Genomic DNA, 27,971 nt, shown 5'->3' on the forward strand with positions numbered 1-27,971 from the left:
TCTGAATCATTTTAAATGTTTTTAACAAGGATATCAATTGAAGGGCTTTTGTACTTTTAATCAAATTCTAAGATTTTGTTGTTAATTTAAAAGCATTAAGCCAATAAGAAAATGAAGGTTTTACTTTCATAAATCTACAATGATGTATAAAATATTTAGCTTGAAGCATAATAATATTGATGAGCATTTCTAAGTTATTATCATTTATAAATATGCCAAATTTGATATCTTCCATTGCAAATTGGGACATCTCCACACCCTTGTTTCTAAGCCTATCTCTGATCTCCTCCCAAAACACATGTACACTCTCACATTCCACAAACAGATGATTGACATCCTCTACAGCTCCATATATACAACAGCCATCAACCTCCATGTTAAATTTAAGTTTATATATATATATATATATATATATATATATATATATATATATATATATATATATATATATATATATATATATATATATAGAGATTTTTTTATTTTTTTATTTTTTAAATGTTTTTGTCCTGTCCAGCTTCTCAGGCAAATTGATTGATTGATTGGATTTGATCGATAGATTGATTGATTGATTGATTTAAACTTTTATTAGTAGATTGCACAGTACAGTTCATATTCCGTACAATTGACCACTAAATGGTAACACCCCAATAAGTTTTTCAACTTGTTTAAGTCGGGGTTCACGTAAATCAATTCATGGTAGAATCATAATGAATAAATCATAATGTGGATAAAGATGCTGATACCGGCTGTACAAATTTTCTTTACAAAAAAGAAGTGTGGGATACTTCTCTTGTTGCCTTATTTGTATTTGACGTTATTAAATGTATTTATATTATCATTTGGTGCAGCCGGGCCGGAGCAGGAGGGGATAGAAAAAGAAAAAAAAGGAAGACAGAGGAGGAAATTGTGGGGACAAGAGGGGGATAAGACAGAGAGACAAAAACAACAACAGCAAACACACCAACAGCAACAACAACAATAGAGCAATATCAGCAAATACCACATGTACAAATATGATGGTAAAAGGACAGCACAGAAGCAGTTAGAGAAAAAAAATAATAATATAGAAAAAAAAAAAATATATATATATATATATATATATATATATATATATATATATATATATATATTTTTTTTTTTTTTTTTTTTTTTTTAAGGGTATATTCCATTAATAATTTTAAATTGTATTTTTTTAATTTTGGGAAGAATTGGGTATGTAATGTATCTTGTCCTTATTTTTCTTAGCTCAATTTTTTGTAAACTCCTTCAGGATATATTGTCTATGAACTGTGCCCAGAAAATATTATTTCACTAAAACTGCCCTCATGTATTTGTTAGAACATTTTTCATCACAGAAATGAACATTTTCAATATTAAGGTTTCTCAGAAAAGGGGTAGTATTTGAATATAAAACATCCTGAGTCACCATAGATTTGAAGGATAAATGTATTGTTTTGAAACAGATTTTTTTTAACAACAACATTGATACTTTTCATACATTTTTTCATACGCAAACAAACTGCCACAACTGTCCATAAAATGTCTGACAACCCAAATACCTACAGAGTTGTGTTCTTCCATATATATGGATTATGTGGCGTTGTAGAGTGTCTGTGCTGTCTGGGGAGCAGCAGAGTAACTATGTAATACTCTTCCGTACCAGTAGATGGCAGCATGTAGCTCATTGCTTTGTAAGCCTACTTTGAGACAATATAATTAATGATGGTTATAGTTTGAAGTCATATCGAACAATTGCGTCAGGTATTTGATGAGAACGACTTTATATCGTCGATATGGGCTATTGAGTTTCGTTTTTTAACATTTTCTGCTGGTGGTGTCTGTCATGTATTGGTTACTCGGGTCACAGGACAATACCGGAACCATTGTAAGGGGAACTTAAGGGCGGGGGACACAGGATATGATGACATGTGTTGTGTGTTGGACACCTGGAAGTGGAAAAATAAGAGCGGGAATAAAAGACAGAAAAAAACAATAAGCTTTGTTTTGGTGTATTACTAAGCTTAGATTGCTAATAAGTGACAAGTTTGGCACACAACAATGAGGATGGAATAGTGTCCCCCTGGATTTTTTAAATAAAAAAAAAAAGGTTGAAAAACACTACCTTAATGGATAAACATATACTTCAGCAAGTCCTGTGAATAGTAATAATTTACAATTCCATATTTGATGAAGCTCCATCATTGATTTCATGCTCAAAATAACTTTTATGAAGAAGATTGTATTCATCCAGCAGACACAGGACTAAAGCAGCCTTGCAACTCTTGATGTTTCAATCAAACAAGTCAGGTGAAAATGTCTCGGATAAAAAAATAAAATAATACGTTTAATTAAAAAAATAACATTTTTAATATAATTAAAATGATACTTAAGCTGTGAGAGGAAGTGAAGAATGAAATATTACATGTTTCCAATTCTTCCCAAATTTAAAGAAATACAATTTAAAATTATTAATGGAATACACCCTTCAAATTATTATTTTTTTAAACTTGATATGGGCATCTTCATCAACTTTATGATTTGCCTGAGCAGCTGGACAGGACCAAAAAATAAAATAAATAATAATAATATATATACAGTGGGGCAAAAAAGTATTTAGTCAGCCACCAATTGTGCAAGTTCTCCCACTTAAAATAATGACAGAGGTCCCTAATTTTCATCATAGGTACACTTCAACTGTGAGAGACAGAATGTGGAAAAAAAATCCAGGAATTCGCATTGTAGGAATTTTAAAGAATTTATTTGTAAATTATGGTGGAAAATAAGTATTTGGTCAATAACAAAAATTCGACTCAATACTTTGTAATATAACCTTTGTTGGCAATAACAGAGGTCACACGATTACTATAGGTCTTTACCAGGTTTGCACACACAGTAGCTGGTATTTTGGCCCATTCCTCCATGCAGATCTTCTCGAGAGCAGTGATGTTTTGAGGCTGTCGCCGAGCAACCCAGACTTTCAACTCCCTCCACAGATTGTCTATGGGGTTGAGGTCTGGAGACTGGCTAGGCCACTCCAGGACTTTCAAATGCTTCTTACGGAGCCACTCCTTCGTTGCCCGGGCGGTGTGTTTGGGATCATTGTCATGCTGGAAGCTTTCATCTTCAAAGCTCTGACTGATGGAAGGAGGTTTTGGCTCAAAATCTCACGATACATGGCCCCATTCATTCTTTCCTTAACACGGATCAGTCGGCCTGTCCCCTTAGCAGAAAAACAGCCCCAAAGCATGATGTTTCCACCCCCATGCTTCACAGTAGGTATGGTGTTCTTAGGATGCAACTCAGTATTCTTCTTCCTCCAAACACGACGAGTTGAGTTTATACCAAAAAGTTCTATTTTGGTTTCATCTGACCACATGACATTCTCCCAATCCTCTGCTGTATCATCCATGTGCTCTCTGGTAAACTTCAGACGGGCTTGGACATGCACTGGTTTAAGCAGGGGGACACGTCTGGCACTGCAGGATTTGATTCCCTGTCGGCATAGTGTGTTACTGATGGTAACCTTTGTTACTTTGGTCCCAGCTCTCTGCAGGTCATTCACCAGGTCCCCCCGTGTGGTTCTGGGATTTTTGCTCACCGTTCTCATGATCATTTTGACCCCACGGGATGAGATCTTGCGTGGAGCCCCAGATTGAGGGAGATTATCAGTGGTCTTGTATGTCTTCCATTTTCTGATAATTGCTCCCACAGTTGATTTTTTCACACCAAGCTGCTTGCTTATTGTAGATTCACTCTTCATAGTCTGGTGCAGGTCTAAAATTATTTTCTTGGTGTCCTTCGACAGCTCTTTGGTCTTGGCCATAGTGAAGTTTGGAGTCTGACTGTTTGAGGCTGTGGACAGGTGTCTTTTATACAGATAACAAGTTCAAACAGGTGCTATTAATACAGGTAACGAGTGGAGGACAGAAGAGCTTCTTAAAGAAGAAGTTACAGGTCTGTGAGAGCCAGAGATCTTCCTTGTTTGAAGTGACCAAATACTTATTTTCCACCATAATTTACAAATACATTCTTTAAACTTCCTACAATGTGAATTCCTGGATTTTTTTTTCACATTCTGTCTCTCAATGTTGAAGTGTACCTATGTACCTTAGTCGTCATTTTAAGTGGGAGAATTTGCACAATCGGTGGCTGACTAAATACTTTTTTGCTCCACTGTATATTTTTTTTATTTTATTTTATTTTATTTTATTTTTTTTATTTTTTTTCAACTTAAATTGGACATGGAGGTTGATGACTGTCATATATGTGGAGCTGTAGAGGATGTCAATCATCTGTTTGTGGAATGTGAGAGTGTACATGTGTTTTGGGAGGAGATCAGAGATAGGCTTAGAAACAAGGGCGTGGAGATGTCCCAATTTGCAATAGAAGAGATCAAATTTGGCACATTTATAAATGATAATAACTTGGAAATGCTCATCAATATTATAATGCTTCAAGCTAAATTTTGTATACATCATTGTGGATTTCTGAAAGTAAAACCTACATTTCCCCCATTGGCTTACTGCTTTTAAATTAACAATAAAATCTTGGAATTTCATTGAAAGTACAAAAGCCTTTCAATTGATATCCTTGTTAAAAACATTTACAATTATTTAGATAGCCTTTTTTAAAAAAAAATATATTTAATACATAATCTGTATTTGCTTTTGTTTTCTTTCCTTGATCTTGAAATTGCCTTGACTTTTGTGTGAATTAATAAATGTATGTTTGTTGTTGAAAAAAAAAAAAAAAAAAAATGTTTCGAGCAATACGACGTAATTTCCGGGACAAGTTAAAAAAAAGTGGGCGTGTCTTCAGGTAGATCCGTCGCACGCGGGTGAGTATTAGCCGTCGACGAGTAGTGATATAATTAATTTTGCTGTTTTTTTTATGTTGCTTTTACAAAATTCATCCTTTGCCAGTTTTGTAAAACAATTATCATCGAACGTGATGTAACACTGCGGCACAAAAAGTGCGCTAAAATAACTTTAGCGGGGTAATTAGGAGACTGTTGTTTTGGATGCTAACTAATTAGCGCCGAAGCAGCTGCTCGTTTTGACTACCGCTGGTCCGTTGGGCAAAAGTGTCAACGCCAATACAGCCAAAACAGTCAACACCCACAGGAAAACAACTATAAAGATAAGATTATGTTGTTGTTTTTAAGCTCGCAGTGTAAAATTGTCAATTACGTTGGGAATCGCGGCTTCACGGTGGCAGAGGGGTTAGTGCATCTGCCTCACAATACGAAGGTCCTGAGTAGTCTGGGGTTCAATCCCGGGCTCGGGATCTTTCTGTGTGGAGTTTGCATGTCCTCCCCGTGACTGCGTGGGTTCCCTCCGGGTACTCCGGCTTCCTCCCACTTCCAAAGACATGCACCTGGGGATAAGTTGATTGGCAACACTAAATTGGCCCTAGTGTGTGGATGTGAGTGTGAATGTTGTCTGTCTATCTGTGTTGGCCCTGCGATGAGGTGGCGACTTGTCCAGGGTGTACCCCGCCTTCCGCCCGATTGTAGCTGAGATAGGCTCCAGTGCCCCCCGCGACCCCAAAGGGAATAAGCGGTAGAAAATGGATGGATGGATGGTTTGGAATCGCCATTAGTGTCTACGTCAAGATTGGACACTTGGGGGTGGCCGGATCGATACGGAAATTGACAATGTCGATACTGAAGTAGTATCAGTGTGGGATCGATCATTTTTTTACGTTTTTTGGCGGTCATATTTTTACATTGTTGTATTTAAATGTTTAAAAACTCAAACTTGGCATGCAAATAAACAATGGATTTGAATCAGAGCCAATAGTCGGATTCATATGATTTGCCGTATCAACCACCACACACAAAAAATGTACGTTTGTTTGTGTACATATATATATATATATATATATATATATATATATATATATATATATACAGACACACATTATATATTTATATGTATATTTATATATATATATATATATATATTAGGGCTGCAACAACTAATCGATTAAAATTGATTATAAAAATAGTTGGAGATTAATTTAGTCATCGATTCGTTGGATCTACGCTATGTGCATGCGCAGAGGCCTTTTTTTTGTTTTTGTTTGAAATTGTTTTTATTTTATTTTTTTATAAACCTTTATTTATAAACTGCAACATGTACAAAGAGCTGAGAAACAATAATCAAAATAAGTATGGTGCCAGTATGCTGTTTTTTTTCAATGAAATACTGGAAAGGATAGAAATGTAGTTTCTCTTTTATCCGATCATTAATCGATTAATCGAAGTAATAATCTGATTAATTGATAATCAAATTAATCGTTAGTTGCAGCCCTTATATATACACACACACACACATATATATATATATATATATATATACTGTATATATACACACACACACACACACATATATATATATATATATATGTATATATATATATATATATATATATATATATATATATATATATATGTATATATATATATATATATATATATATATATATATATATATATATATATGTATATATATGTATGTGTGTATATATGTGTGTGTGTATCTATGTATATATATATGTGTGTGTGTATATATATATATATATATATATAATGTGTGTGTGTGTATATATATATATATATATATATATATATAATGTATACATACAGTATATATATATATATATATATATATATATATATATATATATATATATATATATATATATAATGTGTGTGTATGTATATATATGGCAGGGGCAGTTTAGCTCGGTTGGTAGAGTGGCCGTGCCAGCAACTCGAGGGTTCCAGGTTCGATTCCCGCTTCTGCCATCCTAGTCACTGCCGTTGTGTCCTTGGGCAAGACACTTTACCCACCTTCTCCCAGTGCCACCCACACTGGTTTAGATGTAACTTAGATATTGGGGTCCACTATGTAAAAGCGCTTTGAGTCACTAGAGAAAAGCGCTATATAAATATAATTCACTTCACTTCATGGCGCGGTTGGCAGAGTGGCCGTGCCAGCAACCTGAGGTTTCCTGGTTCGATCCCCACCTTCTACCAACCTCGTCACGTCCGTTGTGTCCTTGAGCAAGACACTTCACCCTTGGTCCTGATGGGTCGTGGTTAGGGCCTTGCGTGGCAGCTCCCGCCATCAGTGTGTGAATGGGTGGATGTGGAAATAGTGTCAAAGCGCTATACAAGTATAACCCTTTATATATATTTATATATATATGTGTATATATATTGCAGCTGAGACCCTTTTTGACCCACTGCCCATTCCGTAGTTTGGAAAATGTGTAATGGCGTCCAGTTACTGTTGAATCACAACTTCGAAAATAGCTAGCAGAACTGCACAAATAAAGGGGCACCTTATGGGAAAAATTAGATCCAAAACCATGGCAAGTGTTCTCCGGACAAGACGAGACAATTTGACTTTCAATCGCCGTGAGACGACATCGTTGGAGCGAATGCTGAGCGCACATTGTTGCTTGGAGTGAGGAGAAGCTTTGCATCCGTGTTTGTATTACAGTTAAGTGCATTGAAAACATAAAATGTAGATTGTTACTCAAACTGCTTTAGTAAGATGGAACACAAGCTCAGCAGAAACAAAGACGGTAGAGAGGAAGTCTAAAGTCACTTTTGTTGGACATTTTCATCAAAACATGTCAAGTCTTTTCTCATACCAATCACACACGTCCGGTTGGTGGCTTCACAATAATAGCGCTACGCTTCACATCCGGTCTAACCAACAAAACAACCAAAAATCGTCTCAGAATACGATCATCCTATTTTGTGATTCTGTGATATTTCTACCTATATAAATGTTTTCTGGCAGATTGAAATTAAGTGTATTGTAATGGCAGCGGCGATGTGGAGGAGGAAAACTTTCTCTCTGAACTGCTACCACAGAGACTAGGTCCAATACTGCAGGCATGCCTGCCACTGCCCTCTGCAGCCCACATTGGGTAATTACAGTTGACTACACAATATGACCATCGCTATGGTATATTCTTTTAGAACCTGTTCTGATGATAGTCTGCAATTGTAGAATGTTTAACAGGCTGAATAGGACATTTTATCAATACGTAGGTAGAGAAGGTTAAAACATTGTCATGCAGAGATATGAATGCCATTAACTTGCGCTACTGTGCAGAAGTTTGGGACAGTAATTCCATAAGCACACTATATCCACTCATCACCCTGCAGAAGAAAGCAATAAGGCTCATTCAAAAGGCAGGATATAGAGATCACACAAATAATGTTTTCTTACATTCAAAATTGAAATGTAAAGATCTTGTGGAAGTACAAACAGTACAAATTACATAAAAATAAAAATAAATTGGGTAAGTGGGCCAGGTAGGATGCCACCTTTTTGATAATGTTAGCAAGAGTCTTGTTGTCCATGTCTTTGCTGGTAAAGGTCTCTCCAAAAAGCTCTGCCATCGCCGACTTCTTTCGTGGACGAGATGTGTCCAAGTTTGCTCCTGTTGGCTCTGCAGCTTAACCCTGCATAAACAAATTAGTTGATTAATTAAACCTATTATTTCTTTTCATGTTTCATAGACAGTAAAAATGTGGCAATAACATTTAATAAAAGCCATTATTACTGGAAAAACTAACTTATTTAGATTTAAATGGATCATTTTTAAATAATATTCTTTTTATTTACCTCATCACAGTCTTCAGTGCCCTGACTGCTCACAATCTCAGTGGTGAGGTGACTGTACGTCCTCTGGCGTAGGGCAGGGTCCATGTGAGACAGGCACTTGAACCTCGGATCCAGGGCAGGAGATCTGTGAAGGTAGTCCTGTAGAGTAGGGGGTGAAGTGTATCTGGGATTCAGGTGCTCTCTAATGCCAGTCTTGACATCTCGAGTGATGGTGCTGTCTTCCACACTTGGAGCCATGGATTGTAGAATCCTTGTTTCCAATGGCAGGATCATTGACACAGTTTTGAGGGGTTTAAGCACTTGGAGGACCTCCTCTGCCACTCTCACATCATCATCAGACAGGGTGATGATGTCTTTGACATTTTTCTTCAGGGTCTTGTCGGTCAATGCAGAGTATATAGCTGCCTGCTGCTCCAGATAACGCTCCCGATATATCATAAATTGATTTCCACCTTGTTGGGACATCATGTATGAGCTTCGGAGTAGGCAGCTTTATCATTTCTTGCTTTGTCTTAAGCACATGAGCAGCTGTTGTGCTTCGGTGGAAGTAGGAAACCACCTTCCTGATCCTCCCAAAGATCAGGAAGGTGGTTGAAATGATGATGATCGTGTGCCAGGGTATACATATATTATTTATTTAACGGGTAAGTCTCATAGTCTACATCTACTTCAGATCTATATGTCAATTCTAAGTTTTTTTTTTTTTTATGTTGTTTTTTTGTTTGTTTGTTTTCTGCCCTTTTCGCCAAAGAAAACTGTGTTTTTAAGGCAAACACACAAAACCAAAAATCTTCCACAAAAATCTTTGAACTATGTCGATACAGCGGGAGATACAAGTGAAGTTTCCATGGACTCACAAAGACTTAAACATGGCACAGGATGAAGTTAAAAAGGTTGACTTTACACTCACCTTATTGTTTAACATGAAGTCTTTCTTTTGACAGCCCCTCGCGGTAAAGTTGTCCGAGTGCAAACTGAGGCAGTATTTGTCATTGATAAAACTTTTGGCGAATCAAAATTTAAGAAATTGTAACGGAAAGTTCATTACTTTCAAGACGACCAATAAAATCGCAATAAACGGGGAGGGAAATTAGACCCGGTTATCTTCTCCAAGTCACGACACTGACATTGTATTTGTGACAGAGAGAGACGTGCCGGTCCTCAAGTGACGGGGCGATAAGAGCGCACCGTCACAATCAGGGATGATGTTTGTTAGGAAATTATCGATTTCGATGCCATTATCGTATCCTTATCGAACCGATTCCTTATCGATTCTCTTATCGAATCCAGATAGGTTGTTGTATATGGAAAAAAACACAATACTTGGTTTGACAAAAGCTCACTTTTATTTTTTAAGAAAACAATAAAATAAAATAAATCAATAAATATTGACTGATGTTACCCCAAAAAATGTTTTAATAAAATAAATAAATATTGACTGTTAGTGCCCCTTTAAGTGGGCCACCTAAGAAAAATACATGCAGGGAAAATCCTGCATTCATTTGTATTGTACAGCACTTTACATTTGAAACACATCTCAGAGTAATGGTGTTGTTTACTTGTTGCTCCATTACATGTCAGCAAAATACAATTATTAACCTACTTGTATTTGTCTGTGTTCACCAAGTTGAAGGGGAGGAGATTTAAAAAAAAACAAAAACCCACAATACTTGGTTTGACAGAAGCTCACTTTTATTTTTTAAGAAAACAATACAATAAATAAATAAATATTGACTGTTACCCCAAAAAATTTTTAAATAAAATAAATAAATATTGACTGTTAGTGCCCCTTTAAGTGGGCCACCTAAGAAAAATACATCTAGGAAAAATCCTGCATTCATTTGTATTGTACAGCACTTTACATTTGAAACACATCTCAGAGTAATGGTGTTGTTTACTCTTTGCTCCATTACATGTCAGCAAAATACAATTATTAACCTACTTGTATTTGTCTGTGTTCACCAAGTTGAAGGGGAGGACATTTTTCACCATCATTCTCGTTAGTTTGCGAGTAATGTTGTTACTCTCCTCCTCACTCATCTTGCTGCGCTCTGCGTTACACCTCGCTATGTTAAATGGGTTAACGCTCTGTGCTACAGAGCAAACACTGCCCTGGTCACTCTGGCTGTCATAAATGTCATCATCTGAAATAGGATAAAATTAACAATATCTTAATTCACATCTTGCAAGCACTAGTTTATTAGACAGACCTGCAAACTCTGGAGTGGTGTAGGCTACAAGATACCGTTAACGTTATCAGACACATACAAAAAGGCAAACATTACCGTTAGCCACTGACTATGCTTAGGTAACGTTAGTCTAGCTAACATTACTGCAGTCCTGGTTGACATAAGAGGTAATGTTATTTTAGCCTAAAGGCTACAAGTGAGCAGATGTGGAAATTAACCGGTAACAGTTAACGTTAGTTACTCACCGGCACTATCACTGGGACTGCAGGTTGAAGCAGAGGAAGAGGGGCGTGCTTCGTCATTTCTGTCGCTGCTTCTCCACGTGTCGGAGACACGACACGTTTCTCTAACCTTCAGGTTATGTACGGCCTGAACATGTTTCAACATGTTTGTTGTACTGCTCTCCTTACAGGAAAGCGAAGCCTGGCAATAATTGCAGATAGCCGTTTCCTCGTCGTATTTCTTAGTAAAGTGAAGCCATGCCTTGGAGCGTTTTTTTCTGGTCCATTGTTGTTGCTGCTTCTGTATCTGCCTCCGAATGACTAAGCTACGTAATTTCCTGTGACGTGCCACAGGACATTTCCTGTGAGACGGGAGTCGTTCCCAGCGATTCGAATAAAGAACCAAATATTTTTCTTTACTATAGTGGCTTCGATAACGGGAACCGTTTCTCAAAAAGGGATTTGAATCCATGGAATCGGTTCTTTTCTTATCGAACAATCGGGAGAACCGGTTTTCGAACATCATCCCTAGTCACAATAAACAAAACAAAACACAGGTGGAAAGCGATAATCGATTAAAAAAACAAAGAAACTGGGGTTTTGGCCCGGAGAACACGGGTTCGGTAAAAAAAAACAAAAAAAACTCTGCGTCCCTGGGATGCGCGGACTTACAGAAATGCGCGTCCTTTGATTTCAATGCGTAAACAGACACAAAAAGTGCGTTAACACTATTATACAGGTATATACATATTTGAAAAAAAATGGGCATAGTGTCCCCTTACGCCGGCCTACCTGGCCGGTCTAGGGGGCATGTGCCTGACCTAAATTCACCGAACACCTGACGTCCTTCCAGACCCTGATGCAACTAGTGTATCTCTCGGAAAATCTCAGAACAACTCAGCTGTTGTCGGTTAACCTTTGACACACGCTTCCAAAATAGCTGCGCCCATGTTGTTTATACCGATTAATGTTAATTATGCGATGTATCAAACAGTTGAAAATGTAAGAAAAAAAGTAATGTTGCTGTGTTTTTATCAATTTATTCGACAAAACAATTACGTTACAATTGTCCAATATAGGGATGTCACGGTATGAACATTTCTTATCACGGTTAAAACTTCCAACGGCTAGTTAGTTTAGGTTATTATCGTAAAACTGTGATTGATATTGAGAATACAAATGGAATAGCTTAGTTCCTCAGACAGCAATGTATTTATTTAAGTTTAGAGTGGGGTATGACGTTAGTAATAGGGAAGGATTTTATGTTAATGATAATTTACTGTATGTCTTCCAGATCCCAACCATTGTGCACATGTTGCTGTTGAAAAGTGGGATTATGGATCTTTTGAGCAAGTGAAACTGCCACAATGTCATCCCAGCTCGGACTTCCGGCGCGAGGCTCAAATATAACAGTTCTGATTACCGAAGTACATTCATCTCCCAATTGTCCGTTAGTTGAGTTTTGGGGAAAGTTGAATCAGGTCAAGACATTGGATCATCAATCCCTGTCTCCGGTTAATTTATTTCAAGAGTTGGAAGGAAATCCAGGTGACTTGTGCTTAGTTAAAATCAACCTTACGTGGTACAGGTGCCGCATCGTCTCAAGAAATGGATCCAACTGCAAAGTGTTCCTCATTGATGAAGGGATCACATTCATCACCACCACAAAGTTGCTGGCATGGGGTAAGGTGGAGCACTTCCATCTGCCACCTGAAGTGGAGCGATGTGTGCTTGCCAATGTTTTGCCACTCTCACCTGAAAATAGATGGTCCCCAGGTGCAATAGAATTTCTGAAATATCTTCGAGGACGGGAATCGGAGGCACATGTACAAGATGTACTGGTTCAGCAAAAAAAGCTTATTCTGGACATCCCATGCATATCCAGACAAATGTATGAAATGGGATTAGCAAAGAAACTGGGTTCCAGCTGGTTCCTGGACATCGTTAAAGCTTCAGATCCCAACAGTAGCGCTAAAATGTTTCCAGCAGCTCTGCCAATCCCTATAGGTGAATTTGAGCAACTGCAGAATAAGGAGTTGTACATGTATCCACAGCTGCTAGCAGGAGCGGTGGAGACTGTTGTAGTCACAGAAGTGACAAATCCACAGCGAGTTTTTTGTCAGTTGAAGGTGTTTTCCCATGAGTTGAAAAAACTCTCGGAGCAAATCACACAGTGCTGTATTGGTAGAACGACCAGTTGCAGTGTAGGTCCTGAAATGATTGGTTTTCCATGTGCTGCCAGAGGAAGTGATGGCAGGTGGTGCCGCTCTGTTCTACAACAAGTCCTCCCAACTAACGATCTTGTTGAAGTACTGAACGTTGACCTTGGTACAAAACAATTTGTTCAAATGGAGAATGTAAGACCATTGGCTCCAGAGTTCTTCAGAATGCCAGTTGTGACATATCTCTGCTCCCTCCATGGAATTATTGACAGAGGGGTTGGATGGACAAGCACCCAGATAGACTACCTCAAGACCCTACTCTTGCACAAGACACTCATTGCCAAATTTGAGTCCCAAAGTATCTCAGAGGGTGTTTACTATGTTACTCTCTATGGTGACGAAAATAAAAACCTCAACAACTTGTTCAGTTCGAAAGAGAGCTCTTTGCACGAGAGTGAAAAAACACTGCACAATTATGCTATCGGAAACGCATCATACAGCAGCCCACATCCCTTCCAGCTTAAAAACAATGAAGGAAAGCTTTTGCTTTCTGGACAAACCTTGGGGGATGGGGAGAGAAAGAACATGTTTTCAGTTGAGAACCTCCTTCCCAACTCGTCACACATGGCATGGGTGGCTCATGTCTGTAACCCATCTGAGTTTTGGATCCAAACACAAAACCACGCAAATGAGCTGGATAAATTAATGCATAAGATGCACCATTTGTACCAACATTCTGATAATAAAGATGTGATAGAAACACCTACCGTTGGCACCTACTGTGCAGCTAAAGCAGACGATGGTGTCTTCTACAGAGCTGTTGTGTCGGAAGTTGGCAAAGCACACATCAAGGTGTTCTTTGTGGATTATGGAGACACCAAAGAGGTTGATGGGAGAAACATCAGAACTCTCCCTGACATTTTCAAAGAACTGCCAAAGCTTGCGTTAAAATGCGCTTTAGTGGGTGTTTGCCCAAAAGAGCATACATGGAGTTGCTTTGCCATTGAGTATTTCAGCAAAATTGCCACTGACAAAATACTTAAGGTATACGTGATGGCAAAACGCGATGATACCCATCTTGTAACACTGACTGATTCTGAGGCATCAGGAGAAAAGGATATCAGTCAGCTGCTGTGTTCTTCTGGCCTCGCCAAACGGGATGAGAAACCACCCAATATTTCCACGCCGCATTCAAAAGCAGGATGCTTCGGTGTTTACAAAAACAGTGTGGCGTCTTTTCAGACACAAAACATTTTTGATATCTCCAACAAAGAGAAACAAATTGATAAGTTCAAGGCATGTATGTTTCCCATTGGTAGTGTCCTGGATGTCAACGTGTCCTACATCAACAGCCCAAATGATTTCTGGTGTCAGCTAGCTCAAAACGCTGTGCACTTGAAATTGCTTATGCAAGACATGCAGGCATATTATGCTGGCAGTGAGTTTGAGCCTCTTACAGAAAGATCTTGTGTTGCTTGCCACCCGGACAATGGAATGTGGTACAGAGCTCTTGTAATTCACACATACAAAACCCCTCGAGTGGATGTTCTTTTCGTTGACTACGGCCAGACAAGAGCTGTTTCTCTCCATGAACTGAGAAGGATCTGCCCAGAATTCCTCCAGCTACAAGGCCAAGCAATTAGGTGCAGCCTTTTTAACCCTCTTGAAGCCATGTCTGTTGTAAATGAGTGGAATGAAGAGGCAAAAGAAACTTTTCACAACTTTGTGGAAACTGCTTCCACTAACATATTACCATTAAAGTGCACTGTATATGCCGTCATGTACAATGAACAAAAGATAGTGTTCAACATGGTGGACCTGGAAACTCCATTTGAAAGCATCTGCACTATTATGGCCAATCTTGCCAAAGTTGAACCTGCCAAGAAAGACCCTGGATCATCTTTTCACCTGGACACATTCTACTACTCTACACACAACATCAAAACTGGAACCGAGGAACAGGTCACAGTCACGTGTGTGGTCAGCGTCAATCAATTCTACTGCCAACTTGAGAAGAACGCTGATGTGATAAAGGACCTTAAGGTAAAGGTAAATGACCTCTGTCAACAACTTGCACGTGTGAAGACCCCAACTGTATTTGGAACATTGTGCTTTGCAAAATACACTGATGGACTGTGGTACCGGGCACAGGTCAAAGCCACAAGACCTTCAGTCCTGGTTCATTTTGTTGATTACGGTGACACGACTGAAGTGGCAAAATCAGACTTGCTTCCAGTGCCTAAAGAGGCCTATGACATAATGTCTGTACCTGTGCAAGCAGTAGTGTGCTGTCTCTCTGATGTCCCTGCAGATGTCCCCAGCAAGGTGAACGGCTGGTTTACAACAACTGCGACCGAATGTAAATTCAGTGCACTAGTGGTGGCCAAAGAACCCAATGGGAACCTGCTTGTGGAACTGTATCAGAAAGAAATCCAAATCAATTCGAAGCTTAAGAAGATCTTTCAAATAGAGTCGCAGATTGAAGGGAAAGTTCTCTATGAGGGTCGGAAAGTAGAGACTCCCACTGCAAATAAGGTACCAAAAACAACTTTTTCCAAAGAAGCAATGCCAGTTCCTCCAAAAACCATCCGGAAATTAATGCTTGAACCAAAACCAGCACATCAAGTGAGAAGTGAGATGCTAACTTCAAAACAGAATTCGCAAAATGGTCCGAGGGTTAAAGCCTCTTCAAAAGAAATGTACTTACCACCACACCTAAGACAGCACTATGATGGGCAAATTATTAAAAAACCAAGACAAGAACATCTCATAGTTGCAAACAACTCAAAACATAGTGATAGTACATTACCCAGCAAAGAATCTGACAATGTGCTCCCACAAGCGAAAAATCCTCAGCGCCCTAAACTTAAAGACATTCCCAAAAACTCGCTACCATCGGGTATGGAGGCAGATGTTTATGTCTCGCATTACAACAGCCCGTTAAGTTTTTACGTACAGCTTGTCCGAGAAGAAGACAACATATTCTCCCTGGTTGACAAGCTCAATGACTTGCTGTCAACTCCTAAAATCAGCCTCGCAGAAGTGGCTGCAGGGGAAGTTGTTAAAGCCCAATTTGCAGATGATTCCTTGTGGTATCGCGCAGTTGTAAGAGAAGTACTCTCCAACTCCATGGCTCTTGTTGAGTTTATTGATTTTGGCAACACTGCACAATTATCTACATCCCAGATGGCCAATCTAGATCAGGAATTTGTGCAGTTACCAAGGTACAGCATACATTGCATGCTAAGTGGTTGTGGATCTCTTGAACTGCTTGATGCAGAAGTAGTACAGACTTTAAAGAGAGATATGGGTTCCACTGCAGAGAAGAAGCTGAATTGTCAGTTTGTCCAACTGTCAGAAGATGTGTGGGAAGTCACTCTAGTGGATAACGGTGTGCAGATTCGGTGTGACGCTCCATCAAGGTGCCCTAAAATCTCTCCAGACTTTGAACAAGTGGTGAAAAAAGCTGCGCAGAACCCAGAAACATCACTAAAACCATGTTCTCTCTATTACCACCCCGTGAATTTCAAAGTCGGACAACAGTTAGAGGTTTATATCTCGGCTGTATGTGATGCTCAGTCCTTTTGGTGTCAGTCTCTTGACTCGGTGGAGCTTGATAAGCTATCTGAAAGTCTCTCAGAAATTGGAAATGCTGAGAGTAATGAACATGTCAGCATTAGCACTCTCTCACCTGGCACTCCATGTGTTGCACTTTTTGCTGAGGACCAGCTTTGGTGCCGTGCAGAGGTGTTGAATAAAAATGGGAGGGAGCTGTCCGTTCTATTTGTAGACTACGGAAACACATCTCAAGTGACCGACTCAAATGTGAGGGAAATCACAGATGCCCTTTTAACAACTCCTCCTCAGGCATTTTTGTGCAAACTTGAAGGTTTTGATGTGTGCCGTGGCTCTTGGTGTGATGGTGCTGTAGATGAATTGATTTCAATCACGGCAGACAAATTACTGCAGATGACTATCACAAAAATATCAAGCGATGATGGAAAGGACACATGCTTTGTGCAGTTGGAATGTGAAGGACTAATGATAAATGAAAAAATGAAAACCTGGTGGGTCAGTTCCACACCGGACGACAAACAGAATGTCGCACAGTCCTCATTTGATGAAAGACAACAGTCAACCGATCCCACAGAAAAAGTGTCCAAAGATGAAGCTCCTGAACTTGAAGAAATTGGTGTTAATGGAGCTCGAACTGAGAGACATGTCACTAATGACCTGCTCATGGCAGTAACCCGTACCACAGAGCACATTGATAACTCTGTCGAAGACACGTCAGTTATTTCTCCTGAGTCCCCACTTGAACAGAGACATTTGTCAGAAAGCCAGAGCCCAAATGAGCGTGTAAACGTGGTCCCAACTCCAGAACGCAACATTTTGTTCAATGATATTGGAATAGAAGGAAACAAACTTCTCTTACAAATCATTGCTGAAAATGTTGGGGAAAGTGACAAGAACTATGATGAGGAATCTGCCTTAGTGATGCAAACAACTTGGCCAGGAGAAATAACATCTCCAGATCAGAGCCTTCAAAAGGCCTCTGATGAATCTGGGATCTCAACGTCCCAATTTAAGGATTGGGCTGCCTGCAACATGAGTGCCAGCTCTGAAGTCATGAGTTATTCTGTTGGTAAGTACCATATTAGGTTCCTTCTCCTCATTAGCATAAAGTATTATCATACATTCATTTTTCATGGAATTTTTTATTTTTTTTTGCATTTCCAGCACAAAATAAAGCTAGCGATGACTGCAACCTGGCCAATTCAAGTCCAATTACAAGTGGGATGTCTGTGAAAATGGTAAATTATTTTTTTATCTGTGGGAGTTGTGGATGCACATTAACACTACAGACTGTGATTACAGAATACTTTACTGATTAAAAGTTGCTTTATCCATTGTAATTAATAGGGGTGTGAAACGCAGAAATATCATTTACTTTACCAGTGTTTCTACCCCGAGAGGGACAAGCAGTAGAAAATGGATGGATGGATATACCAGTTTTTCTCAACCATAGTGTTTCTCAGCCCTTTGTTGGGCCGCAAACGCCCCGTTGAAGGCTGCCAAAATATCAGTTTCTCAGCTGTGGTCCTTATGGGCTGCTGCGGTACTCAGTTGTAATACACTTCTCCACCACTTTGTGGCTGTAATTACAATATCAAACAAACAGAAGAAGTCTGGAGCTATAGGCAAAGAGAAGCGCAGAAATTATGACTACATTGGTGAAGCTGTATTTTCATTTGCACTTTAATTTTGACAGTTAAGTTAAGATACACATTCAATATTCATTTAGTTTATTTTAGCACAACATATTGTTCATCAGGTATTTATTAGCCCGTTATGCAGTCTATTTGGTTAGTACTAGTTTTTCTAATCAACCTGACCTCAGCCCAAGGTTGTGTTAAATAAATAATAATCTTCCATATCATTTGACAAGGTTGTAAACTGTAAGTAGGTTAGATAAAATTATTTAATATGAATAAAGTCCAGAGTAAGATTACTAATTCAGTGTTAAAAATTGAGTGGGCCTAGGGCCCCTGTGTAGTGGAAAAGTTGGGCCCCGAGGTCAAAAAGGTTAAGAAGCCACAGTAGTTCTATCACAAGAACACATTGGGAGCCCTTCATGACAAATAGATCAACACGTCCGTGTACCATACCGTACCATACCAACTTTATTTATAAAGCCCTTTAAAAAACAGGCAAAGGACAGACTAAAAAATAACATTTAAAACAGAAGTAAAATACACATTGAAAAAGCAAATACAAATTATCCTAAGAACAATTTGTTAGATAAAAAGCAGGTAAAAAATTAAAAACAGTTAAAGTTAAAAATAGTTTAAAGTCTCATGCTGGGTTAAAAGCCAGTGAATAAAAATGGGTTTTAAGAAGGGTCTTAAAAGTAGCCAAAGAAGGGGCCTGTCTCACATGGAGAGGGAGATAGTTCCAGAGTTTGGAACCCGCAACAGAGAAGGCTCTGTCCCCTCGAAGCTTGCGCTTTGATTTGGGTACCTCCAGGATCAGCTGATCAACTGACCTGAGGGACTGGATGGGGGCATAGAGGTGGAGCAGCTCAGAGAGGTAAGGTGGAGCAAGACCATGTAAGAATTTAAAAATAAGTAAAATAATTTAAAAATGAACTCTAAAAGACACAGGCAGCCAGTGGAGGGAGGCTAAAAACAGGTGTAATGTGCTCTCTTTTTCTTGTGTTAGTTAAAAGTCGAGCAGCTGCATTTTGGACCAGCTGCAGACGTGAGAGGGAGGATTGACTAATTCCAAAATACAAAGAGTTACAGTAATCCAGCCAAAATGTGATAAAGGCATGGATTACTGTCTCAAACTGTTGCCGAGAAAGAAGGTTTTTAACCGTGGCCAGCTGACGTAAATAAAAAAAAGCTGGCTTTCACCAGTGTACCAATCTGTTGGTCCAATTTAAAATCACTGTCAATACAAAAGCCTAGTGTACAATGTTGCCACTTAAAATAATTTGAACTCCTTGAATTAAATTACATGTGAATTTTGCCTCACCTCTTTAAGGTTCCTTGTTATGATTTGGTCGCAGTTCTCAAAGAAATGGTACCGACATTTTGTATTGAACCCACTATAGCAAATCTACAACCTAATGTACTTCATACAAGATATATTACGGAAAACAGACTTTGTATTGCTTGTATGGAGTGCCAAAAACCATTTAGTGTGAAGTTGCACACTTATCTCGACTGTGTTTGTCGGAAAATGTCTTTTTGCAAGCCGTTTCGATTCTGTCCTGATTGAGAGTTAACAAATTACAAAAGATCACACACACACAAGGCTCTCAGCCAATTACTAGAGAAAAATATGCCAATTTAAAAGGTTCCCTTTAAAGTATTGACTTGGGATGCAACGATAAACAGTATTAATAGCTGCGTTTCCATTACCTTTAGAAATAACCCAAATATCGCAATAAGAAACTGGTAATGGAAACAACCATATTTCGAAAAACCTCTCAAATATTAGTCGTTTTTTGACTGCAGGGACTTTTTGGAGTTCCTATAACCTTTTTAGTCCCCGGGCCGTTTTTCGTCATGTTCCGGCATACCGGAACTAGGGACTACGGCCCTCAGATCCGAGAACCATTATAGCTCCTACTCTGAAGCAGGGTCTAAAGTAAGTTCCATAGAAACTAAAATACGTAGGTGTTTGATGATTGGTTGAACTGACGATCTACGCCCCGGATATGCGCTTGTCCTAGCCACAACACAGACCCGCCATATTTACTTATAGGATACGTAGGCCTATACAATCAGCACATACGGTAGTTAATAAGTGACTTACTTGCTATCCTTTCGTCTTCCATGAAACTAAGAAATATCGCCTGTTGCTGGATTCCTCATGCCCTTACTCCCTCGGTGTACTCTTCCATTAACGTTATCAGATTCCGAATTTTCCCACCCATTGGTATTATTCCTTGCAAGCAGACAATCATGAACACAGTAGCCTCTGAGGTCTCCATTCTTGTTTCTCTGTTCACTTTTCACGGTTGGTTGGTTTGTTAGTTGTTTTGCAGTTGTGGGTGAGGCGCTAAAGTAATACGTAACAGGTCGCGGGCAGATATGCGTCACATGTTTCTTACCAAGGTCCCCAGCATTCCCAGCAATGTGTTTTTTTGACTGTACATTGATTAAAAAAGCCACATCAAAATGGGCTTTGCGACACTCCCGCTGGCGCTAATGACAGTCAGCTGTTTTGGATACGATCGCTGTCGAACCTCCACCTGATTGGACAACTTTGACAAGCAAGACTTTTTGCTCTGTGTCATAAGATGCAACATTATCTTATGATTTTAGTCCTTGTTTAACGACAAATCATGACGTTAGCTTTTGTGTGTTGCTTCCATGCGCGTAAAGAGCGACCAAGCAACTAAAAAAACAAAATGTAGCGTCCTCGTTGTAGTGTGTATTGATGTTAAAGACAATATACACTTCATTACACATGTACTATCAATGTTTTATAATTCCACGAGAGTTTTGCAGCGGCACACGCACGTCCGTGTGCTTTATATATGCACTCAAAACATGCAAAATGGTTTCCTTGGCTCGTTAGTGCGTGCTGATTTTAGAAATAATTTACAATTCACTGCACATGTAGTACATCATGTTGCTAAACATGTTTTCATTCTATCAGTGTTGGATTTGAGCAGCACAGGCGTGCATGCTCTCTTTAAACACTGAAAAAAGAGTTAACAATGTTCCCAGGGCTCTGTGTACATACAGGTTGATTTTAAATAATGTACATGGAGCTGTGGCCGCAAGGTAGTTGGTGCCTGTCGTGGCGGTAATCCTAGAACCCGTTGGTGGACACCGGCGGTGAGCGATGCCGTCAAGTTGAAGAAAGAGTCCTATCGGGTTCTTTTGGCTCATAGGACTCCGGAGGCAGCAGACAGGTACCGAGAGGCCAGGCGGTATGTGGCTTCAGCGGTCGCGGAGGCAAAAACTTGAACATGGGAGGAGTTCGGTGAATCCATGGAAAACGACTTCCGGCGGCTTCGGAGCGATTCTCGACCACCATCCGCCGCCTCAGGAAGGGGAAGCAGTGCACTGTCAACACCGTGTATGGTGAGGATGGTGTTCTGCTGACCTTGACTGCGGATGTTGTGGATCGGTGGGGGGAATACTTGGAAGACCTCCTCAATCCCACCAACACGTCTTCTTATGAGGAAGCAGTGCCTGGGGAATCTGTGGTAGGCTCTCCTATTTCTGGGGCTGAGGTTGCAGAGGTAGTTAAAAAGCTCCTCGGTGGCAAGGCCCCGTGGGTGGAAGAGACCCGCCCGGATTACCTTAAGGCTCTAGATGCTGTGGGGCTGTCTTGGTTGACAAGACTCTGCAGCATCGCGTGGACATCGGGGGCGGTACCTCTGGATTGGCAGAGCGGGGTGGTGGTTCCTCTCTTTAAGAAGGGGAACCGGAGGGTGTGTTCCAACTACTGTGGGATCACACTCCTCAGCCTTTCCGGTAAGGTCTATTCAGGTATACTGGAGAGGAGGCTACGCCAGATAGTCGAACCTCAGATTCAGGAGGAACAGTGTGGTTTTCGTCCTGGTCGTGGAACTGTGGACCAGCTCTATACTCTCGGCAGGGTCCTTGAGGGTGCTTGGGAGTTTGCCCAACCAGTCTACATGTGTTTTGTGGACTTGGAGAAGGCATTCAACCGTGTCCCTCGGGAAGTCCTGTGGGGAGTGCTCAGAGAGTATGGGGTATCGGACTGTCTGATTGTGGCGGTCTGTTCCCTGTTCAGTTAGTGTCAGAACTTAGTCCGCATTGCTGGCAGTAAGTGGGACACGTTTCCAATGAGGGTTGGACTCCGCCAAGGCTGCCCTTTGTCACCGATTCTGTTTATGACTTTTATGGACAGAATTTCTAGGCGCAGTCAGGGCGTTGAGGGGATCCGGTTTGGTGGCTGCGGGATTAGGTCTTTGCTTTTTGCAGATGATGTGGTCCTGATGGCTTCATCTGACCAGGATCTTCAGCTCTCACTGGATGGGTTCGCAGCCGAATGCGAAGCGACTGGGATGAGAATCAGCACCTCCAAGTCCGAGTCCATGGTTCTCGCCTGGAAAAGGGTGGGTTGCCATCTCCGGGTTGGGGAGGAGACCCTGCCCCATGTGGAGGAGTTCAAGTACCTCGGAGTCTTGTTCACGACTGGGGCAAGAGTGGATCGTGAGATCGACAGTCGGATCGGTGCGGTGTCTTCAGTAATGCGGACGCTGTATCGATCCGTCGTGGTGTCTTCACCACGACGGATCGATAGGAGCTGAGCCGGAAGGCAAAGCTCTCAATTTACCGGTCGATCTACGTTCCCATCCTCACCTATGGTCATGAGCTTTGGGTTATGACCGAAAGGACGAGATCACGGGTACAAGCGGCCGAAATGAGTTTCCTCCGCCGGGTGGCGGGGCTCTCCTTTAGAGATAGGGTGAGAAGCTCTGCCATCCGGGAGGAGCTCACAGTAAAGCCGCTGCTCCTTTACATCGAGAGAAGCCAGATGAGGTGGTTTGGGCATCTGGTCAGTATGCCACCTGAACGCCTCCCTAGGGAGGTGTTTAGGGCACGTCCGACCGGTAGGAGGCCACGGGGAAGACCCAGGACACGTTGGGAAGACTATGTCTCCCGGCTGGCCTGGGAACGCCTCGGGATTCCCCGGGAAGAGCTGGATGAAATGGCTGGGGAGAGGAAAGTATGGGCTTCCCTGTTTAGGCTTCTGCCCCCGCGACCCGACCTCGGATAAGCGGAAGAAGATCGATGGATGATTATTACTCATTGCAGACTTCATGAGCAACAACAAACATAATAAAACATCACTTACTGTACAATGTCTGCTGTCATTAGGATGCCGATTGCTAGGATGTTTATATCTTCCCATTGAGATGAAGAATGACTCATAATCCTCACGAAAAAAGGGGGGGGTGGAACCAAGCGTTTTTTCGTGTTGTTATCGCCATTTCCGGGATTAAATTTACAGGGAGCAAGGAAGCGAGGAAGCAGACGACCCCTCGATAATGTAAACATAGGGAGACAGGAAGTGATCACGGCAACGTTATAGTTTGTCAGTGTTAGCACTGATAATAACAGTATCACTAATACTTGGTTAAAATTCAAGTCACGAAATAGAAATGTGGTATTATTGACACTCTTTGAATGGTTATTTATCTTTTGTTGTGACCAGAATAGTGGACCTCCCATTGGCTCCAATGTAAGCAGACTTGTTATTTAGACATTTAGTATTTAAATCGCATTTTGTTTTTAAAACCCATCTGTCATGTCTTCCATAATGATTGTGAACGATAGGCAAAATTCCCCCAAAAAGTGCAGTTCTCCTTTTAAGTGCCAGAATACAAACCAATATTGAAAACAATAACAGCATAGCCATTAAAACAGATAAAATACTAAGACTAAAACACTGTCAGTGAAGCTTAAGAAACACAAAACTCAATGGTGGCTTTTCTAACAGTGTTTATTTATTTTAGTCATTTAAAAAGTTGGGTTCTTCTTATAAGATGACGTTACTTTTTTGAGCACTTTCAACAATACCGTGATAATGAATTTGTAAAATGTTTTCATCCCTGGTACCAAACATATAATACCATACATCTGTCCTCTTATAGAACAACATGACAACTAGTGACGAGACTTTGGAAGTTTCTAAGGAGAATACATATTCAGGTTGTTTTTTTTACTCTTCTTTCTCCATCCGTCAGCTGAATGGCAAGGCTAATAACTAATCATTTTATTGTCTGTGCAGATGTCCCGGATGACAGCAGACCTATTTTCACAGATGTGGTACAATATTCCAGGCTCATATTTCAGAAAACACATTGCAAAAACGTGCATGTTGGTAAAGTGCATTTCACATTTCAGGAGGCGGTGCATCCTGCTGAGGAGGCGGTGCATCGTGCTGAGGAGGCGGTGCATCGTACTGAGGAGGCGGTGCATCGTACTGAGGAGGCGGTGCATCGTACTGAGGAGGCGGTGCATCGTACTGAGGAGGCGATGCATCCCACCGAGGAGGCGGTGCATCCCACCGAGGAGGCGGTGCATCCCACCGAGGAGGCGGTGCATCCCACCGAGGAGGCGGTGCATCCCACCGAGGAGGCGGTGCATCCCACCGAGGAGGCGGTGCATCCCACCGAGGAGGCGGTGCATCCCACCGAGGAGGCGGTGCATCCCACCGAGGAGGCGGTGCATCCCACCGGGGAGGCGGTGCATCCCACCGGGGAGGCGGTGCATCGTACTGAGGAGGCGGTGCTTCGTACTGAGGAGGCGGTGCATCGTACTGAGGAGGCGGTGCATCGTACTGAGGAGGCGGTGCATCGTACTGAGGAGGCGGTGCATCGTACTGAGGAGGCGGTGCATCGTACTGAGGAGGCGGTACATCCCACTGAGGAGGCGGTGCATCCCACTGAGGAGGCGGTGCATCCCACTGAGGAGGCAGTGCATCGTACTGAGGAGGCAGTGCATCGTACTGAGGAGGCGATGCATCGTAATGAGGAGGCGATGCATGCCACTGAGGAGGCGGTGCATCCTACTGAGGAGGCGGTGCATCCTACTGAGGAGGCGATGCATCCTACTGAAGAGGCGACAAATCCCGCCGAGGGGGCAACACTGGCAGGTATCTACACATGCCTTTTTGTCCAATAAGAGCTTTGTTTTTTCACCTTGTCCTCCTTTTAGAGGGCAGTATTTACACATCTTTACTGCTACACCTGTACCACTACGACCACTACTACTAAACAACCATTATTGTCTCTTACCTGGCAGATTCCTGTGGTCTAAGTGATGATGGTGCAACGACTGATAGCAATGATTGCTGCATCGGCGTGGCAGAGGAAGAAACGGTAACTTGCGTCACACAAATTTCCACATGCATGGTGCACACACGTGAGGTGATTTTCATTCTGTTTCTGCAAGTTTGAAGCATGAGTTAGCCTGACAATCACTAGTGGGTGTTTTTAACTACATATTTCTGCTTAGAACGTCACTTGTCTAATACATGCTGATTTATCAGCACATACAGGCACATACTGATACTATAAATACATCCACAGTGCATCTGGAAAGTGTTACAGGAGAACAATTAATGTATTTCATTTTGGGATAAGGCTGTATGATTTAAAAAAAAAAAAAAAGTGAAGTGCTGTTTTTCCCGGCTGTACTGTAACTTATTGTACCAGCAGCTTTGAATATCATACATGATTATTTTTTTTATTAGCAATCGACCGAAACTTTTTTTTTCCAGGGCACTGCCTATTATTAGTAGTCAAGGAGGCCGATAACCGATATTTGGAGGCGATGTTCATTTGCAGTAAAAGTTATTGAAACATGAATATTATGTGTCAGTAAACAATTTACTACGGTCTGACATGTTTAGTAACTTTACCAGTGGCAGTAGCCAGGCGAAGAGGGCGCATACTTGCCAACCCTCCCGATTTTTCCGGTAGACTCCCGGATTTCAGTGCCCCTCCCGGAAATCTCCCGGGGAAACCATTCTCCCGATTTTCACCCGGACAACAATACTGAGGGCGTGCCGTGATGGCACTGCCTTTAGCGTCCTCTACAACCTGTTGTCGCTTTTTGTCGATTCAAACAGCGTGCCGGCCCGGTCACACGTTGTATGCGGCTTCTACAGACACACATAAGTGACTGCAAGACATATTTGATCAACAGCCATACAGGTCACACTGAGGGTGGCCGTATAAACAACTTTAACACTGTTACAAATATGCGCCACACTTTGAACCTACACCAAACAAGAATGACAAACACATTTCGGGAGAACATCCGCACCGTAACACAACAGAACAAATACCCAGAATCATTTACAGCCCTAACTCTTCCGGGCTACAATATACACCCCCGCTATCACCAAACCCAGCCCACCTCAACCCCCACCCACCCCACCACATCAAATACCCCCCTCAATGTCTCAGGGTTGGCAAGTATGAGAGGGCGGTGCGTAAATGGCAACCTAGATGTGACACACTGACAGACTTTCTAATTGGTTAAAACGGTGGAGGGCAGGACATCGAAATTAAACCAATAACAAGATTTCAGGGCTGTAAATCAAATTTTGAAATGAGCATATCCCAGCTGAACCACTGTTACCAGTTATAAAGGTATTCAAAAGAACATGATTTATCTAATGCCTTTTGACATATCACGGCCATTTACTGATGACTTGACATTAAATTTTTACTTTTTAATATGGCACCTTTTAAGTTATTATTTTGTTTCTGCCATATTACTTTGTTTATAACGCTTGTGTTTCTTTCATGTGCACATTCAATTTCCACTTGAGGTCCACGAAACCATGTTCTTATCTACAATGTTTCTTCTACAAAGGACATCATGTTGATTGTGTTGTTCCATTAAAACTTGTTTAAAAGATTTCACTATAAGTACTTTTTGAAAGTGTTGAGCACATTTAAAAATACGTCGCTAATAATGTTAACCGTGATAATAAACTTTCATATCGTGACGTCCGTAATTATTACTCTATAGACTTTAGGCCGCATTACTTCAATTTGCTTTTTTTTCCTGCCGTTTTAAAGGATTGTAACAGCAGAATGACCGCGGAACTTTTGTCCTCTACAGACGACGGCTCGGGTAAGTGTTTGAATACATTTTATTTCACTGATTTGGAACGTGATCTTCTCATGCGCTAAATCAGACGCTTACCTGCCAAATGTCATCCATTTGTCTCTGGTCGTCAACGAAGGATGCGAAGACGGCAGGCGCTGAACAAGATGGACGTTTGTCTGCGTTCAAGTTAAGTCCAAACATGTGTTAAGTTTGTCCTCGTGTTATATTGTCCAGCATCTCGATAGAAAGGTGTAGCGTTGCAAACACTTAATATCTTCAAACTTTGCTTGGATTCTTTTGTTAAATATCAAAAAAGACAATTTTGTGTCATTCTGGAGCTTTTCGTGCACTTTTGGTTTATTGTGTCACAGTAAAGTTTGTTACAAATTTGCTATCATTGAACGTCTCATTTATTAGAAGCGTAGAAAAAGTACAAATGTGGGAATGAAGGCACATAACTACATTCTGTGTTGGCTTACATTTTCAACTGAGTCTTTGATCCACGAGCTAACGTCAGTCACAGAAGTACAATACTTGATTACAATCATATCAGAAATTGCTGGTAATAATCACATTTAAATAACAAAGTTTAAACCAGGGGTGCCCAAACTTTCCACTGAGG

The 27,971-nt window shown here is 40.9% G+C and overlaps 1 protein-coding gene across 3 annotated transcripts; it reads left to right on the forward strand.

The window, feature by feature from the left end:
* The first annotated feature begins 4,798 nt into the window (after positions 1–4,798).
* Positions 4,799–27,842, forward strand: tdrd6a (tudor domain containing 6a). Of its 3 annotated transcripts, none has more exons than XM_072916254.1 (9): positions 4,799–4,840; positions 12,359–17,871; positions 17,967–18,040; positions 24,376–24,433; positions 24,513–24,550; positions 24,629–25,372; positions 25,522–25,605; positions 27,319–27,373; positions 27,438–27,842. In XM_072916254.1, exons 2-9 carry the CDS (start codon positions 12,432–12,434, stop codon positions 27,506–27,508), a joined length of 6,564 nt encoding a protein of 2,187 aa, XP_072772355.1. In that variant the 5' UTR covers positions 4,799–4,840; positions 12,359–12,431; the 3' UTR covers positions 27,509–27,842. The 3 variants fall into 3 exon arrangements, with proteins under 3 accessions (XP_072772355.1, XP_072772357.1, XP_072772356.1); XM_072916256.1 differs by having other exon boundaries at positions 27,486–27,842; XM_072916255.1 differs by having other exon boundaries at positions 24,650–25,372.
* The last annotated feature ends 129 nt before the right edge of the window (positions 27,843–27,971 follow it).

The sequence above is a fragment of the Nerophis lumbriciformis genome, linkage group LG26 (assembly GCF_033978685.3).
Source record: "Nerophis lumbriciformis linkage group LG26, RoL_Nlum_v2.1, whole genome shotgun sequence".
Classification (NCBI taxonomy): domain Eukaryota; kingdom Metazoa; phylum Chordata; class Actinopteri; order Syngnathiformes; family Syngnathidae; genus Nerophis; species Nerophis lumbriciformis.